Raw genomic sequence first — 15,710 nt, forward strand, 5'->3', positions numbered from 1 at the left:
TCCTGCACATATCCTGGTAACACAATCTGAAGAAACTCAAGATACTGTGTCCCGGTAAGATGGTTATCCAAAATAACTGGCCTGATGAGTTGGCCATCAACAATAATACCGCAACACATGTTGACTGAGAAACATCACTGAAAATTCATTTCCACAGTAGTGTGCACATTTTCATTTGCCCATATATGAGAGCTGTGCATGTTGTCGAGTACACACTGCCAATGGAAGGAATACAGACCATGCTCGTATACTGTGCATATCACTCTTGTTTGTGGAATACCAAGTGGGCAGGAAAAAAAAAAAAAGGTAGGTTCAAATGGCTCAGGACTCAACTGCTGTGGTCATCAGTCCCCCCTAGAACTTAGAACTACTTAAACTTAACTAACCTACGGACATCACACACATGCATGCCCGAGGCAGGATTCGAACCTGCAACCATAGCAGTCGCACAGTTCCGGACTGCGTGCCTAGAACCGCGAGACCACCGCGGCCGGCCAAGTGGGCAGCAATTCTTCTAGAGCTAGTAGTAGGGTTGCGTTCCACTACTTGAAGAATGTTCTCAGCTTCACTAAGAGTTTGTTGTATGGGACGTTCAGACACAACATTTATGTTGGGAAGCATACCGTGCTCACGCAATCAGCGAAAAACCCTGCTACGCACCCTGCTATCTGGCACTCTGTGATTCCGAAATCAGTGTTGGCATTCTCAGACAGCAGCTCTGGAATTCACTTTGGACAAACGATAGACAAACACCATGTCAGCACACTCTGCATGTGTGAATATCTGTGGCATTTTCCCTACACAAAACTGTATTGATTGTTAAACAAATCAATTATTACACTTTTCTCTCCTATTTTTTCACCAGAAAACTTAAAGAGTGCAAAAATAATCGTTTAGGTTAAAAATTTGAACATGTCTGCACATATATAAAATCCTTCCCAGATTTAGCCAGGAACAAAGTCACTAATGAGATGGTGTTTGCCTACAGGACAGGTGGGGATATGTTAGGAATTGACTGTTCCCTTCTTTCTTCCCTTAGACTTACAAAATCCTTACCTAATATTACTTTATCTTCTTGTTAATTTAACTTGTGAGAAACTTTATTAACATTTACAGTGCTGGTCTGGCACATAACGGCCACTACCTGTCGACTGGTTAAAATAAGTGATATTTTGGAAGTTATAACTTGTGTGTACAAATATATAGTTGGAATATCAAAACATTTTTAGGTTTATTGGACTTTCTGCTTTAAATATGTTTTGACCTACCAAGGAAACTTTGGTGCCGCCTCAACAGGTTAAGGACTGGACATGGTTGTTGTAGCTACTTCAGGTACAAATTGGGCTGGTTCAGTTCACCAATGTGTGAATGTAATCAAGAATAGCAGACAATTGAACATTTAGTCCAACGCTGTCCACTTCATTCATACCCTGGGATTCCAGATGACTTGTTCACTCTCACATCCAGCTTAATTAACTGGTTGAAAAACGTGGGCTTTAAGGTTTAATCTTGTCTCATATCATATTATATTGTATAAAATCATTTGCCTTATATCAACTGTATATTGTATAAAATCACCAAACTACTAAATAGAAAAAAAAACTTACCCGGTCGAAGAAACATAAGCAACATCTATCTACTACTGTATTTAAAATGGCACATGTGTGAGGGTATTAACATTTGCCCTGCATTTATGTATGGGTATGATGCCGTTATAACACAATGGAAAGGATAGTTGCTACTCTTCACATAGCTCAGATGCCGAGTTGCAGAAAGGCACATCAAAAAGACTGTTGGAAAGTAGCTTTTGCCCAACAAGGTCTTTGTCAAAAATAGACAGTACACACACACACACACACACACACACACACACACACACACACACACAATTCGCACATACAAGATCACAGTCTCTGGCAGCTGGAGCCACACTGCTCTTAATGTGTTGGGTGTTTGTGCAAAAGAGTTTATAACTGCAGACAGCCCAATAAAATAATTTCTGAAAAATATTTATTTTGTTACATGATTACAACAAGTGTTCTCTTTGAAAAATATCACAGTATAAAATATATTGTATGCTGATACAGCTGCAACAGAAATGCAGACATAAAAGCAAGGAGAAATTCCATTTCCTGCATATAAAAAATGCAGTTTTAAGTACTAATAATGCATATAGCTGACTGTTGTAGTTCAACAGCTGACTTATCACTTTATAAAAAAACAGATCTGACTGAACAATCAGTCAACCTCTGTCAGTGTTCAACTATTCTCTAATATATGCGACCACAGGCTTTCAATTCCAATTTACTGTTGTTCTAATGGTGCTATGTGGAGAAATGAAACACTTTGGATTTCAAATAACCAGCATAAACATTGTCTAAAATGAGAGAAAGACAACCAGTCACATGCAGCAGGCTGATGCTTGGAGCACAGTAAAACATAACAGAGAATAGCATTCACACTAGCTTTAGAGCACTAGCTCATTTTCCTGCAAAGATACCCAAAGATGGCAAGATTTGCTGTGGCCACATGAGTGTCTGGTTGGGTCTCTGTGTGTGAATAAGTGAATTATTGCTCACAAAAGAGCTAGTGTGAAGGCTGTTTTCTGTTACGTGTAACTGTGCTTCATGCATCGATCCACTGTAGGTGAGGGGTTGCCTTTCCCTTATTTTACATATTGCTCCATCCAGTAATTTCCATTATTGCAACACAATCAATGGAAATATTTTAACATCTCACAGCTGCACAAAGCAACTCTTAATATATAAAACTTGGACGAAGTACAGCCAATACATTCATCGAAAAATGGTTCAAATGGCTCTGAGCACTATGCGACTTAACTTCTGAGGTCATCAGTCGCCTAGAACTTAGAACTAATTAAACCTAACTAACCTAAGGACACCACAGACATCCATGCCCGAGGCAGGATTCGAACCTGCGACCATAGCGGTCGCTCGGTTCCAGACTGTAGCGTCCAGAACCGCGTGGCCACTCCGGCCGGCTACATTCATCAAAATACTCTTCTACATAGCACTACCTGCTAGTGTTAAGACAAATTGTAAAATCAAATTACTTAGCATCAGATCAATGCTAAATTACAGTTAATTTTCTAAGTTTCACCAATGAAAGTGTTAGAATGTAGTGACTTCAGAAATTCTGAAACATTTCACTGATCTTCACTACCAGAATGACAAACACATCATCAAAATAAAAGCTGTGGAAAAGTGTTCAATTTTTCTCCACTACCAAAGTACAGGGGAAGAAACCAGTCTCACTGTATAATTTATACAATGCATTATTGTTTAATACTATACTTACACACTGTGTCAGTCTAGCAACACTGGCATGTTATCTGATGATGGGTTTCATTGAAACATCAGACTATAAAACCAGAAATATTGAAGTACTGCAGACACTTGTGTAAAAGTAACAAATTATTACAGAACTATTTACATCACAGGCGACAAAATCCAATGTTAAAACAGTAACAGTCCTGTAATACTAGTATTGATAATCTGTAGAAAGTGTTTTTAGTCCAAATCTGTATTTTGTGTAATGACGTTAACATTACACTTTAATTTTTTTTTAAAGTTGCCCGATGATGGACATTAAATATCAATTATTATGTCAATTCTATAAAATACCTTAAAAATAACTGTTTAGTGGAAAGTCTGATGCCAAGTAGTGAGGTTGGCAGGGTGACAGTGAGTAGAAAAAATTACCTTTTACTGAGAACTGAAAAGTCTCCAACCGACCCTCACTCATCTCTCTTTCTGCGCCTATTTGAGCTGTGTGTCTACCACGATATTCTTCTTTTATTCTCCAGATGTATCTCCCGCTCCCTAGTGCTGACATCACTCTACCATTCACGTCTACCTCTACAGCAAGTGCAGCATTTGATGGTGCACGAGCTTGCTTACACACACACACACACACACACACACACACACACACACACACACACACACACCAGTGCTACCTCCTGATCCTGCTACTGACATACCGGTCTGCAACAATAATGGAAAGGATGTGATCCAAGAAACTAGTGAACATGTATATGGAAACTATTAGTTTGACTCACTTGTCACTTGTTTCATCCTCTTAATGTTGCTGCAATGGAGCAGCTTATGTGCCTGCCCTTTGTTCTCAAGCAGTATGCCACTTACTCAGCTCCATTACAACATGTCTCAGTGACTTACTGTTTTCATAACAACCAACAGTGGCACTTCTTACTGCCACTGATCAATTTTGTGTGTGACATCAATTATATTTCATCTAAATTTGTTACTGACGATGAGTGAAAATACAAACTATATTTCCCAGAGCTATCCAAACTTCTAAGTGCTTTGGATGGTATTATTTTCCTCCTCGATTTAGTGTCTATTACAGGTTCCTATTCCTCAGCACAGAGTTTCTACTGTCATATTGCTCATGGATAATGACAGATTAATTATTAGAAAAGAAACTGCAGTAAATTGTACATAAAACTGTATGAATGTTGCGTCATCATTAATAAAGAGAACTGACTTTGTTGGCATATTTTGACTTTTTCATCATTGCAAAATCATTGGATTTCATAACATTACTGACTGGCTTGGGTGACGATGGCTAAATATGTACTATACATCAGTCATATTGCAAACAAATTGCAATCAGCAGATGAATACAATGGTTAATGCTCAATCACGTAACAAGTATTTGCATTTTGTGTATTATGCCATTCAAGACGATTAACAATGGCAATAGTGCAAAATGTATCAGGAGTGTCTATTTCTTACAGGAACTTCTTTATTTAGCTCCACTACTTGGCAGAGTTATTTTGTTTAGTATAGAATAAAGAAATTGCATATTAAACAAGACCCATCTAAAAGTTGAGCACATGCAATAAAAAATTCAGCAATGAACTCAATTAAATTAAAAATTACCATTATATATCCTGCTCTTCTATGTATAATTTCTGAATTCTTACTTAAATGTCTTTTTTCACTACACTTCCCTCTCTCTGGAAAGTGAAATCTGATGACTAGGACTGAGGGAACTTCGAAGCAGGCTGTGCTTCATCTGGACTAAAATCAATAAGTGGATCTTGTTCATCCACAGGCTGAGCACTTTGTTTAGGAGAGGTAGCATCTGGAGATGAAATACTCTCATAGCTTGTGCGTTGTTCAATCAGGCGTGCAGGAGCACTCCTACTGGTGTCGGCAGCTGGTGAAGCCTCAGGTGCTGGAACCAACAAGCGCGAACTTTCCGACGCACTGCCTGCAGCATACCGGTATGCACCACGCCCTCTTATACGTCGACTGAGTGAACTTCCTGGAATAAAAGATAGCACAATCATGACTTTGGAACAGCATATTTTAAAGTGTTTACAAATGTTCTTTTTCTTATGTGTGTGCAAAATTGTATTAATTAGTAGAACTTGCTGGAACCCATTCTGTTATGCCACTGCAATAGGAGGTGGTTCCAACTTCCAAGATATGTCAGAGAAACGGCAGGTAATTCCCCAAAAAGATACAAAATATTAAAACTTTAACCACATGAAGAAAGCTGATAAAATAAAAATAACTAACGAGATTGATAAAGAAAGGGATGGAAATTTCAAACAATTTTACATCCAAAAGTGTCTGTTATGTCATGCCAGAACCAAGTTTTATTATGTTGAATTAAGGTTATGACTGTCAAAGCAGTTTTCATCTGAGGTACGGCCTGGACTCCAACATCAATGGAAAAGTGAGGTTGGTGAAGTTAATTGGTGAGAGTATAGAAAGTTGGCATGGGGCAATAATGGTCAAATCATATCTGCTGTCATGGGTATGAGGACTAGGACTCTTTTTCCGGTAAACCATGAAGCTGATTATCCTCCATTAAAAGTTTATTCTTTTCTTGATCATGAGCATGAACATAGACACCACAGATACTTGTTCAAAATTATCTATTATCCATCAAAATGTGCAGTCCATTAAAAATAAAGTACACCAACTTGAATTGGTATGCATTACAGGGCACTGGTGTAGAGATAATGAATTGTAGCGTATAGAGCTATTGTCATAAGAATGTGCAAGTTGCTACTGAAAAACTACTGCAATAGGTGGAGGATGTTGTATTCACATCAGAGATGACACACATTTTAAAACTACAGATGATGTGATCACTATTAGACAATGGAAAATGTAAGTTGGAATATCAACATCATATAGACGACACATTGTGTTCCAGACAACAACTCAGACTGGAATGTATTGTCAAGTTCAGCATCAATCTGGAGTGGGGTAGGGAAAGGGTAGGGATAACAGGGTACAGGTAGGGGGAGAGAAGAGCGCTATCTGGTAAAGCATGCAGGGACTAGATGGAGGCATGACAAAGACTGACAGACACAGTGTTGGGAGGCCGTAGGGCACAGAGTGGGGAAGAGGACAGGAGCAGAAAAGGAGAGGAACAGGGAAGAGGAAAGACGGGTGGGTGCATTGGCAGAGGGTGACACACAATGAGGGTGAGGGGACATGAATAGGGAGGAGGTGACAGGATAGAGGGAGCAGAAACTGTTGGATGGAGAGTGTGGGGACAATAAGTTACCATAAGTTCAGGATGGGATAATTTTGGGAGCACAGAATGTGCTGTACGAATAACTCCCGTCACTGCAATTCAAAAAAGCTAGTGGAGGAAGGGAGTATCCAGAGGTCCCAGTTTCAGAAGCAGCCATTGAAGTCAAGCATGTTATGTTCAGCTGCATTATGTGCCACAGGGTGGTCTACCATGATCTTGACCACAGTTTGGCAGTGGCTGTTCTTCCTGGTGGACAGTTGGTTTGTAGTCACACCAATATAAACAGCTGCGCAATGATTGCAGCAGAGCTGGTATATGAAATGGCTGCTTTCACAGGTGGCCCGGCCTCTGATGGGGTAGGAGAAGCCTGTGACAGGACTGGAAGAGGAAGTGCTGGGTGGGTGGATTGGGCAGGTTTTGCACCTGGGTCTTCTACAGGGATATTATCACTGCAGCAAGAGGTTGGGATTGGGAGTGGCAAAGGGATGGACTAGGATGTTGTGTAGGGTGGGTGGGCAACAGAATATTACTTTTAGGAGGGGTGGGAAGAATCTTGGGTAGGATGTCCCACATTTCAGGGCATGATGGTAGGTATTACCTATTGTCATGCCCTGGTATGAGGGACATCTTACCCAAGATCCTTCCACCCCTTCTATAGTGGTGTTTTGACATCCACTCACCCGTCTTCCACAATATCCTTGTCCATCCGTAATAAAATGTAGTGAATTTGAAATGGCTGTGGGCAAAAGCTAGATGTGTAACAGTCTTTTTGTTGTGCCTGTCTGCAACTCAGTGAGTCATCTTTATGGCGAGTGTAGCAATCTACCCTTTCCCTAATATTGGTGTAGACATACATTTTGAACTGGCAGCCACTGAACTAACAAAGCTAGATATCTATGAGAAAATATTATTTGTGTGTGTGTGTGTGTGTGTGTGTGTGTGTGTGTGTGTGTTTGTGTGTGTGTGTGTGTGTGAGCGCACACGCGCAAGCGGTTGCTTACGCGCCACTCTCCTGATGCAATGCCGACACAATCTTTAAAAAACTATTCAATGTCCTGGAAGAGTCTGAACCCCCCCCCCCCCCAAAAAAAAAAAAAACTAGTCTGCTTGTGTCTGTGTATGTATGGATGGATATGCGTGTGTGTGTGTGTGTGTGTGTGTGTGTGTGTGTGTGTGTGTGTGTGTGTGTGTGTGTGTGCACACGCGCGCGCGAGAGTATATACCTATCCTTTTTTCCCCCTAAGGTAAGTCTTTCCGCTCCCGGGATTGGAATGACTCCTTACCCTCTCCCTTAAAACCCACATCCTTTCATCTTTCCTTTTCCTTCCCTCTTTCCTGACGAAGCAGCCGCCAGTTGCGAAAGCTCAAAATTCTGTGTGTGTGTTTGTGTGTTTTATTCATTGTGCCTATCTACCGGCACTTTCCCGCTTGGTAAGTCTTGGAATCTTTGTTTTTAATATATTTTTCCTATGTGGAAGTTTCTTTCTATTTTATTTACTAGTATAATAATATGTAGACATGAATATTAACACAGGTGTTGAGGGCGAATTTAGCAAGAGTCCTAAACTTTTTAGCACTGGAATGAGATTTTCACACTGCTGTGGAGTGTGGGCTGATATGAAACTTCCTGGCAGATTAAAACTCTGTGCAGGACTGAGATTCGAACTCGGGATCTTTGCCTTTTGTGGGTAAGTGCTCTACCATCTGAGATACCCAAGCACGACTCACGCCCCATCCTCACAGCTTTACTTCTGCCAGTATCTCATCTCATACCTTCCAAACTTCACAGAAGCTCTCCTGCGAACCTTGCAGAACTAGCACTCCTGGAAGAAAGAATATTGCAGAGTGCACACTCCGCTGCAGAGTGAGAATCTCATTCTGGAAACATCCCCCAAGCCATGGCTAAGCCATGTCTCCACAATATCCTTTCTTCTAGAAGTGCTAGTTCTGCAAGTTTTGCAGGAGAGCTTCTGTGAAGTTTGGAAGGTAGGAGACGCGATACTGGTAGAAGTAAAGCTGTGAGGATGGGGCGTGAGGCTTACTTGGGTGGCTCAGATGGTAGAGCATTTACTAATGAAAGGCAAAGGTCCCGAGTTCGAGTGTCGGTCCGGCACACAGTTTTAATCTGCCAGGAAGTTTCATTTTTAGCACTTTTTGCATAGCACAAATGGTAAACACTGCTACGAAGATATCAAAAATTTCAGTATCAGCTTTGGACCATGTACTTGCAGATATTGACAAGGAAATTGTGAAGTACTTCTGATCATTACTGTCAGATAAGAAAGCTAAAGAAGGTCTTGGTAAAACCTGGAAAACTGCAGTCCCTCAAAAGGACCTTCCTGGAACATAAAATATGTACTTTTTCTTTGGGGAGGGAGAGACCTAATCTCTCTAATCTTATGTTCATGGTCTTTACATGAAATGTATGTTGGAAGCAGTAGAATTATTCTGCTATCAGCCTCAAATCCTGGTTCTCCAAATTTCCTCAATAGTGCTCCTCAAAAAGAACATAATCTTTCCTCCAAAGATTCCAATTGGAGTTCCCTAAGCATATCCCTCCCCCTCCTCCTCCCTGCTCCACACCTCTTCTCTACCCCCACTACCCACACCAGCCAAGATCGCTACTAACTGCAGCAATACACCACAGCACCCAGAGAAAGCAATGGCCATGTGCGTGCATGAGTTGTACCACCTTGGTGCAGGTCTTATTACATTCGATGCCACACTGGGCGACCTGCGCGCCGTATGGGGATGAAATGATGATGAAGACGACACAACACCCAGTCCCTGAACGGATAACAAATGAACCTTGGCAGCTGGCAGGTTCATATCGCAAAGAGGAATAACATGCACAAACATGTCAGCCCACAAGCTGACAAGGCAACTGTTGACTGCTTTTGATGACACTACCAACACTGGTTCCAAACACAAGCAACACAAGGGACACCACAAACATTCTGCAGCAGCTAATACACGCATCTCTTCACATGCCACCACACAGAATACCACAACAACACTGGCCAGCTTTCCACTGGCCATAATATGAAACTACACTTGCCACAGCAAGCTAAGCCAATAGAAAACACTTCCCCACCACATACCACACAAAACATTCCAGGGACTGTGCATCACTGTACGTGGGAAACAAAACAGATTACACAAACCTCCTCAGCTTCCTCAAAGCTTAGGGAGTAGAACATCACATGTACAGAACCCAGGACAAATAAACACAAATGTATGTCCTGAAAAGAGTTGACTTAACAATCCCAAATGACATCATACAGGCAGAAATTGCTACACTCAGCTGGGGCTGCATGAGCATGAGCTGGATGCACAGTTTCTTCACACACAGACCACAACCAAATTACCTTGTGGAGCTGGCCAACATGGCTCACTCCCGCAGCTTTTTGAAGCAGACACTCCCGCTTCATACGCTAATAGTGTTCGAAATATACACACCACCGTGAAATATACACCCCCCCCCCCCCCCAACAATGCCAGTGGTTTGGCCATGTGGTCACACAATGTAGCAAACGTGCTGGCAACCACACAGTACAACACTGCAAACCAGGCCCATGCACAACCACTAAACGTGCCAACTGTGGTGTAGCACATGTGGCGAATTACAGAGGGTGCAACACATGCAAAGATGCTCTGAGGTGTAAAAATGCCGAGGAAAACCTAGTGATTACCTGAACAGCTCTAAGATGTCAGATCCCTTAATCGGGCAGGTAGGTTAGAAAATTTAAAAAGGGAAATGGATAAGTTAAAGTTAGATATAGTGGGAATTAGTGAAGTTCGGTGGCAGGAGGAAGCAGACTTTTGGTCAGGTGAATACAGGGTTATAAATACAAAATCAAATAGGGGTAATGCAGGAGTAGGTTTAACAATGAATAAAAAAATAGGAGTGCGGGTAAGCTACTACAAACAGCATAGTGAACGCATTATTGTGGCCAAGATAGACACAAAGCCCATGCCTACTACAGTAGTACAAGTTTATATGCCAACTAGCTCTGCAGATGACGAAGAAATTGAAGAAATGTATGATGAGATAAAAGAAATTATTCAAGTAGTGAAGGGGGACGAAAATTTAATAGTCATGGGTGACTGGAATTCGTCAGTAGGAAAAGGGAGAGAAGGAAACATAATAGGTGATTATGGATTGGGGCTAAGAAATGAAAGAGGAAGCCGTCTGTTAGAATTTTGCACAGAGCATAACTTAATCATAGCTAACACTTGGTTCAAGAATCATAAAAGAAGGTTGTATACATGGAAGAGTCCTGGAGATACTAAAAGGTATCAGATAGATTATATAATGGTAAGACAGAGATTTAGGAATCAGGTTTTAAATTGTAGGACATTTCCAGGGGCAGATGTGGACTCTGACCACAATCTATTGGTTATGACCTGTAGGTTAAAACTGAAGAAACTGCAAAAAGGTGGGAATTTAAGGACATGGGATCTGGATAAGCTGAAAGAACCAGAGGTTGTACAGTGTTTTAAGGGGAGTATAAGGGAATGATTGACAAGAATGGGGGAAAGAAATACAGTAGAAGAAGAACGGGTAGCTCTGAGGGATGAAGTAGTGAAAGCAGCAGAGGATAAAGTAGGTAAAAAGACTAGGGCTGCTAGAAATCCTTGGGTAACAGAAAAAATATTGAATTTAATTGATGAAAGGAGAAAATATAAAAATGCAGTAAATGAAGCAGGCAAAAAGGAATACAAACGTCTCAAAAATGAGATCGACAGGAAGTGCAAAATGGCTAAGCAGGGATGGCTAGAGGACAAATGTAAGGATGTAGAAGCTTATCTCACTAGGGGTAAGATAGATACTGCCTACAGGAAAATTAGAGAGACCTTTGGAGAAAAGAGAACCACGTGTATGAATATCAAGAGCTCAGATGGAAACCCAGTTCTAAGCAAAGAGGGGAAAGCAGAAAGGTGGAAGGAGTATATAGAGGGTCTATACAAGGGTGATGTACATGAGGACAATATTATGGAAATGGAAGAGCATGCAGATGAAGACGAAATGGGAGATACGATACTGCGTGAAGAGTTTGACAGAGCACTGAAAGACCTGAGTCGAAACAAGGCCCCCAGAGTAGACAACATTCCATTAGAACTACTGACGGCCTTGGGAGAGCCAGTCATGACAAAACTCTACCAGCTGGTGAGCAAGACGTATGAGACAGGCGAAATACCCTCAGACTTCAAGAAGAATATAATTATTCCAATCCCAAAGAAAGCAGGCGTTGACAGATGTGAAAATTACCGAACTATCAGTTTAATAAGTCACAGCTGCAAAATACTAACGCGAATTTTTTACAGACGAATGGAAAAACTGGTAGATGCGGACCTAGGGTAGGATCAGTTTGGATTCCGTAGAAATGTTGGAACACGTGAGGCAATACTGACCTTACGACTTATCTTAGAAGAAAGATTAAGAAAAGGCTAACCTACATTTCTAGCATTTGTAGACTTAGAGAAAGCTTTTGACAATGTTGACTGGAATACTCTCTTTCAAATTCTAAACGTGGCAGGGGTAAAATACAGGGAGTGAAAGGCTATTTACAATTTGTACAGAAACCAGATGGCAGTCGTAAGAGTCGAGGGGCATGAAAGGGAAGCAGTGGTTGGGAAAGGAGTGAGACAGGGTTGTAGCCTCTCCCTGATGTTATTCAATCTGTATATTGAGCAAGCAGTAAAGGAAACAAAAGAAAAATTTGGAGTAGGTTATAAAATTCATGGAGAAGAAGTAAAAACTTTGAGGTTCGCCGATGAGATTGTAATTCTGTCAGAGGCGGCAAAGGACTTGGAAGAGCAGTTGAACGGAATGGACAGTGTCTTGAAAGGAGGATCTAAGATGAACATCAACAAAAGCAAAACGAGGATAATGGAATGTAGTCAAATTAAATCGGGTAATGCTGAGGGAATTAGATTAGGAAATGAGACACTTCAAGTAGTAAAGGAGTTCTTCTATTTAGGAAGTAAATTAACTGATGATGGTCGAAGTAGAGAGGATATAAAATGTAGGCTGGCAATGACAAGGAAAGCGTTTCTGAAGAAGCGAAATTTGTTAATATTGAATACAGATTTATGTATCAGGAAGTCGTTTCTGAAAGTATTTGTATGGAGTGTAGCCATGTATGGAAGTGTAACATGGACGATAACTAGTTTGGACAAGAAGAGAATAGAAGCTTTCGAAATGTGGTGCTACAGAAGAATGCTGAAGATAAGGTGGATAGATCACGTAACTAATGAGGAGGTATTGAATAGGATTGGGGAAAAGAGAAGTTTGTGGCACAACTTGACTAAAAGAAGGGATCGGTTGGTAGGACATGTTTTGAGGCATCAAGGGATCACAAATTTAGCATTGGAGGGCAGCGTGGAGGGTAAAAATCATAGAGGGAGACCAAGAGATGAATACACTAAGCAGATTCAGAAGGATGTAGGTTGCAGTAGGTACTGGGAGATGAAGAAGCTTGCACAGGATAGAGTAGCATGGAGAGCTGCAACAAACCAGTGTCAGGACTGAAGACAACAACAACAGTGGGACTAACACACTTGCAAGGCTAGATCCCACACAGCCTGGTGTGTGGAAACTAGCACGTCACTTCACCAAGGAGAAACACTACGTACCAACTCTACAAGGACCTGACAGACCAGCATACATGCAGTGGAGCAAGCTAAAATGATGGCCAGAAATTTAGTACCAAATTTGGTTTGCTCTGGCCCAGCTTTCACACTTTAAACATACCGGGAGACCACATGACTTGTTCACGGCCCATGCGCAATGAAATGAGATGAACTAGCACATGTGAGATCTCATGGGTCATCAGACACACCATAGCTAGAAAAGCTGCTGCTCCTGATGGCATTCAAAATTGTGTCCTCCAGGAGTTCTCAGATAAAGCTGTTGACTACTTAACACACACTGCGAATGCCATCCTGTGACACCAACACCTCCCTGACTATTGGAAGGCAGCCAAGGTCCTGATGGTCAGGAAGCCAGGAAAAGAACACTCCCTCCCACAAAATTACTGACCGGTCAGCCTGCTGTGCTTGCTCAGCAAAGTTATTGCGTAGGTAATTCTAAAACAGCTCACTAGGCATTGCATCACTAATAACACTCTGAGGCCGGAGCAATTCAGATTCAGGGATCACCATTCAACAGCACACCAACACCTTTGTGTAGTTGAAGGTATCATATATGGCCACAACACCAACAAAGCAACAGAAGATCTGCTCCTGAACACAGAAAAGGCCTTCGATCATCTATGGCACAAAGGTCTGATTCGCAAGCTCACTGATGTTGGTTTTCCCAATGGATTCATACATCTCATGTACACTAATCTCACCAACAGATGCTTGCACATTGACATTCAGGGTACACAGTCAACACAAAACAGTATACAAGTGGGAGTACCCCATGGATGCATACTGGGGCCCCTCTTGTTTATCCTCTACATCAATGACTTCCCAGCTACACAAAACACATTGATAGCCATCTATGCGAATGACACAGTAATTCATTCTTACAGCCAGCACTCAGGACTGTTAAGCCTTGATTAGAAAAATGGCATGCTAAAGTAAACATCGACAAGTGCGAGGCTGTTCTGTTCACACGCAAACCAAAACACCTGCACAAAACCAAAACAGCAGACAAATAACACTACACACATGCCCAATATGTTTCTGTAAGGAAGTCAGATACGAGGAAGGTTTGAAAAGTTCTCGGAACTGTAGTCTCTCTGTAGATTAATGCACTTGGTCCAACGATGTTCCAGTGTCTTGGTACCCCATCTTGAAAATGAGTTTCCTCCAGGCCTGCTAAATAGTTATCAACTCCGGCTATCAATTCTTTGTTTGAAGTGAATCTTCACCCACCAAGAAAAATTTTGTTTTGGGAAGAGATGGAAGTCTGGCGGAGACATATCAGTTGAATAAGCACATGTGGCAACAGCTCATACCTTAGTTAGTGTAATTTTGCCATGGCAATGGCACATGTTTTTGACCCAGTGTCAAGAGTCATGGCACCCATCTTGAATATAATTTTTTCATTTCTAATTCTTAAGTTAAAATGTGATATACCTTTTCAGATGACATCTGGCAAGCACAAGAAATTTCATACCTTCCTTTACAAAGTACTTAATCGCTGCTTGAATCTCAATTATTTTCCATCTTCGCAAATCACTTTGTGGGAACACCAACAGAGCCACATCATCGCCACAGCTCTCTTCCAAGAGCACTGATGTGGCATGTGTTTACAGGGAACAGTCCAATGAATATCATGTGAACAACTCGTTGCACTAGTGCTGACCTCTCGTGGTGATTCTGAGAACTTTCCAAACCACCCTCTTACCTCAGTATCTGGCTGGAACAGAAACTTACGTGGGAGGACCACATCAAATATGTAGCCAACTGAGCAAACACAAGGCTTCAACAGCTTTACCCCAAGCACACTAAATAGGAGGGTGTCGCAGTCCATGTACACAACACTAATTGGGCTACTGATGACATATGCAGCTTCAGTTTGGGAATTCACAGCTATAACATGTCTGTGCAGCCTGCAGATTATACAGAACAACATGCTATGTACCATAAATAATGATCCGTGATACACGCACACCAAGGACCTTCATAGGGAATACCACCTTGAGACTCTCTCAGAGGTATTCAAAAAGCTTACCACTAGACTGTACAAGAAAATGAGACAATCGAGCAATCATTTCATCCAAAGTGGAAATATGATGGCCCAAAAACACTACTACTTAGGGACCATTAACCACCTATGGATAACACCAACACACAAACATGAGAAACATTGGTGAACCCCAACAGCACAGCAAAATTAACTGGCGCCGCCATTTGTAAGTTAGCTGGCCAATCGGCAACACAGGGAAGTGGTATTGCACACTAAACGCAACCAAACCCAACCAAAACTCTTATACATTGATAGATTTATGACCAGTCAACCACTTATATAACAATCTTGGCAGTTACAGGTACAAGATGCTGCAGCTGGCCCAGGAGACTTCGCAGATGTCCAGCCCAACAGTACTTGCCTTGGCACTTTTCTTCCTCTGCCCTTGAAATACTGTCCTTCATTTGCTTTTCATCTACTATCTATCTCCTAGATGCGACTATGTTGGTGAGTAATCCTACCC

The 15,710-nt window shown here is 41.5% G+C and overlaps 1 protein-coding gene across 1 annotated transcript in view; it reads right to left on the minus strand.

The window, feature by feature from the left end:
* Positions 1-1,993: 1,993 nt before the first annotated feature.
* LOC126281511 (transmembrane protein 184C) overlaps positions 1,994-15,710 on the minus strand; it is an 80,884-nt gene continuing 67,167 nt past the window's right edge. Inside the window, exon 8 of the mRNA XM_049980534.1 lies at positions 1,994-5,313. Coding sequence (XP_049836491.1) covers positions 5,024-5,313 — 290 coding nt within the window. The 3' untranslated portion in view covers positions 1,994-5,023. The remainder of the gene's footprint in view (positions 5,314-15,710) is intronic.

This window comes from Schistocerca gregaria, chromosome 7, assembly GCF_023897955.1.
Source record: "Schistocerca gregaria isolate iqSchGreg1 chromosome 7, iqSchGreg1.2, whole genome shotgun sequence".
NCBI lineage: Eukaryota > Metazoa > Arthropoda > Insecta > Orthoptera > Acrididae > Schistocerca > Schistocerca gregaria.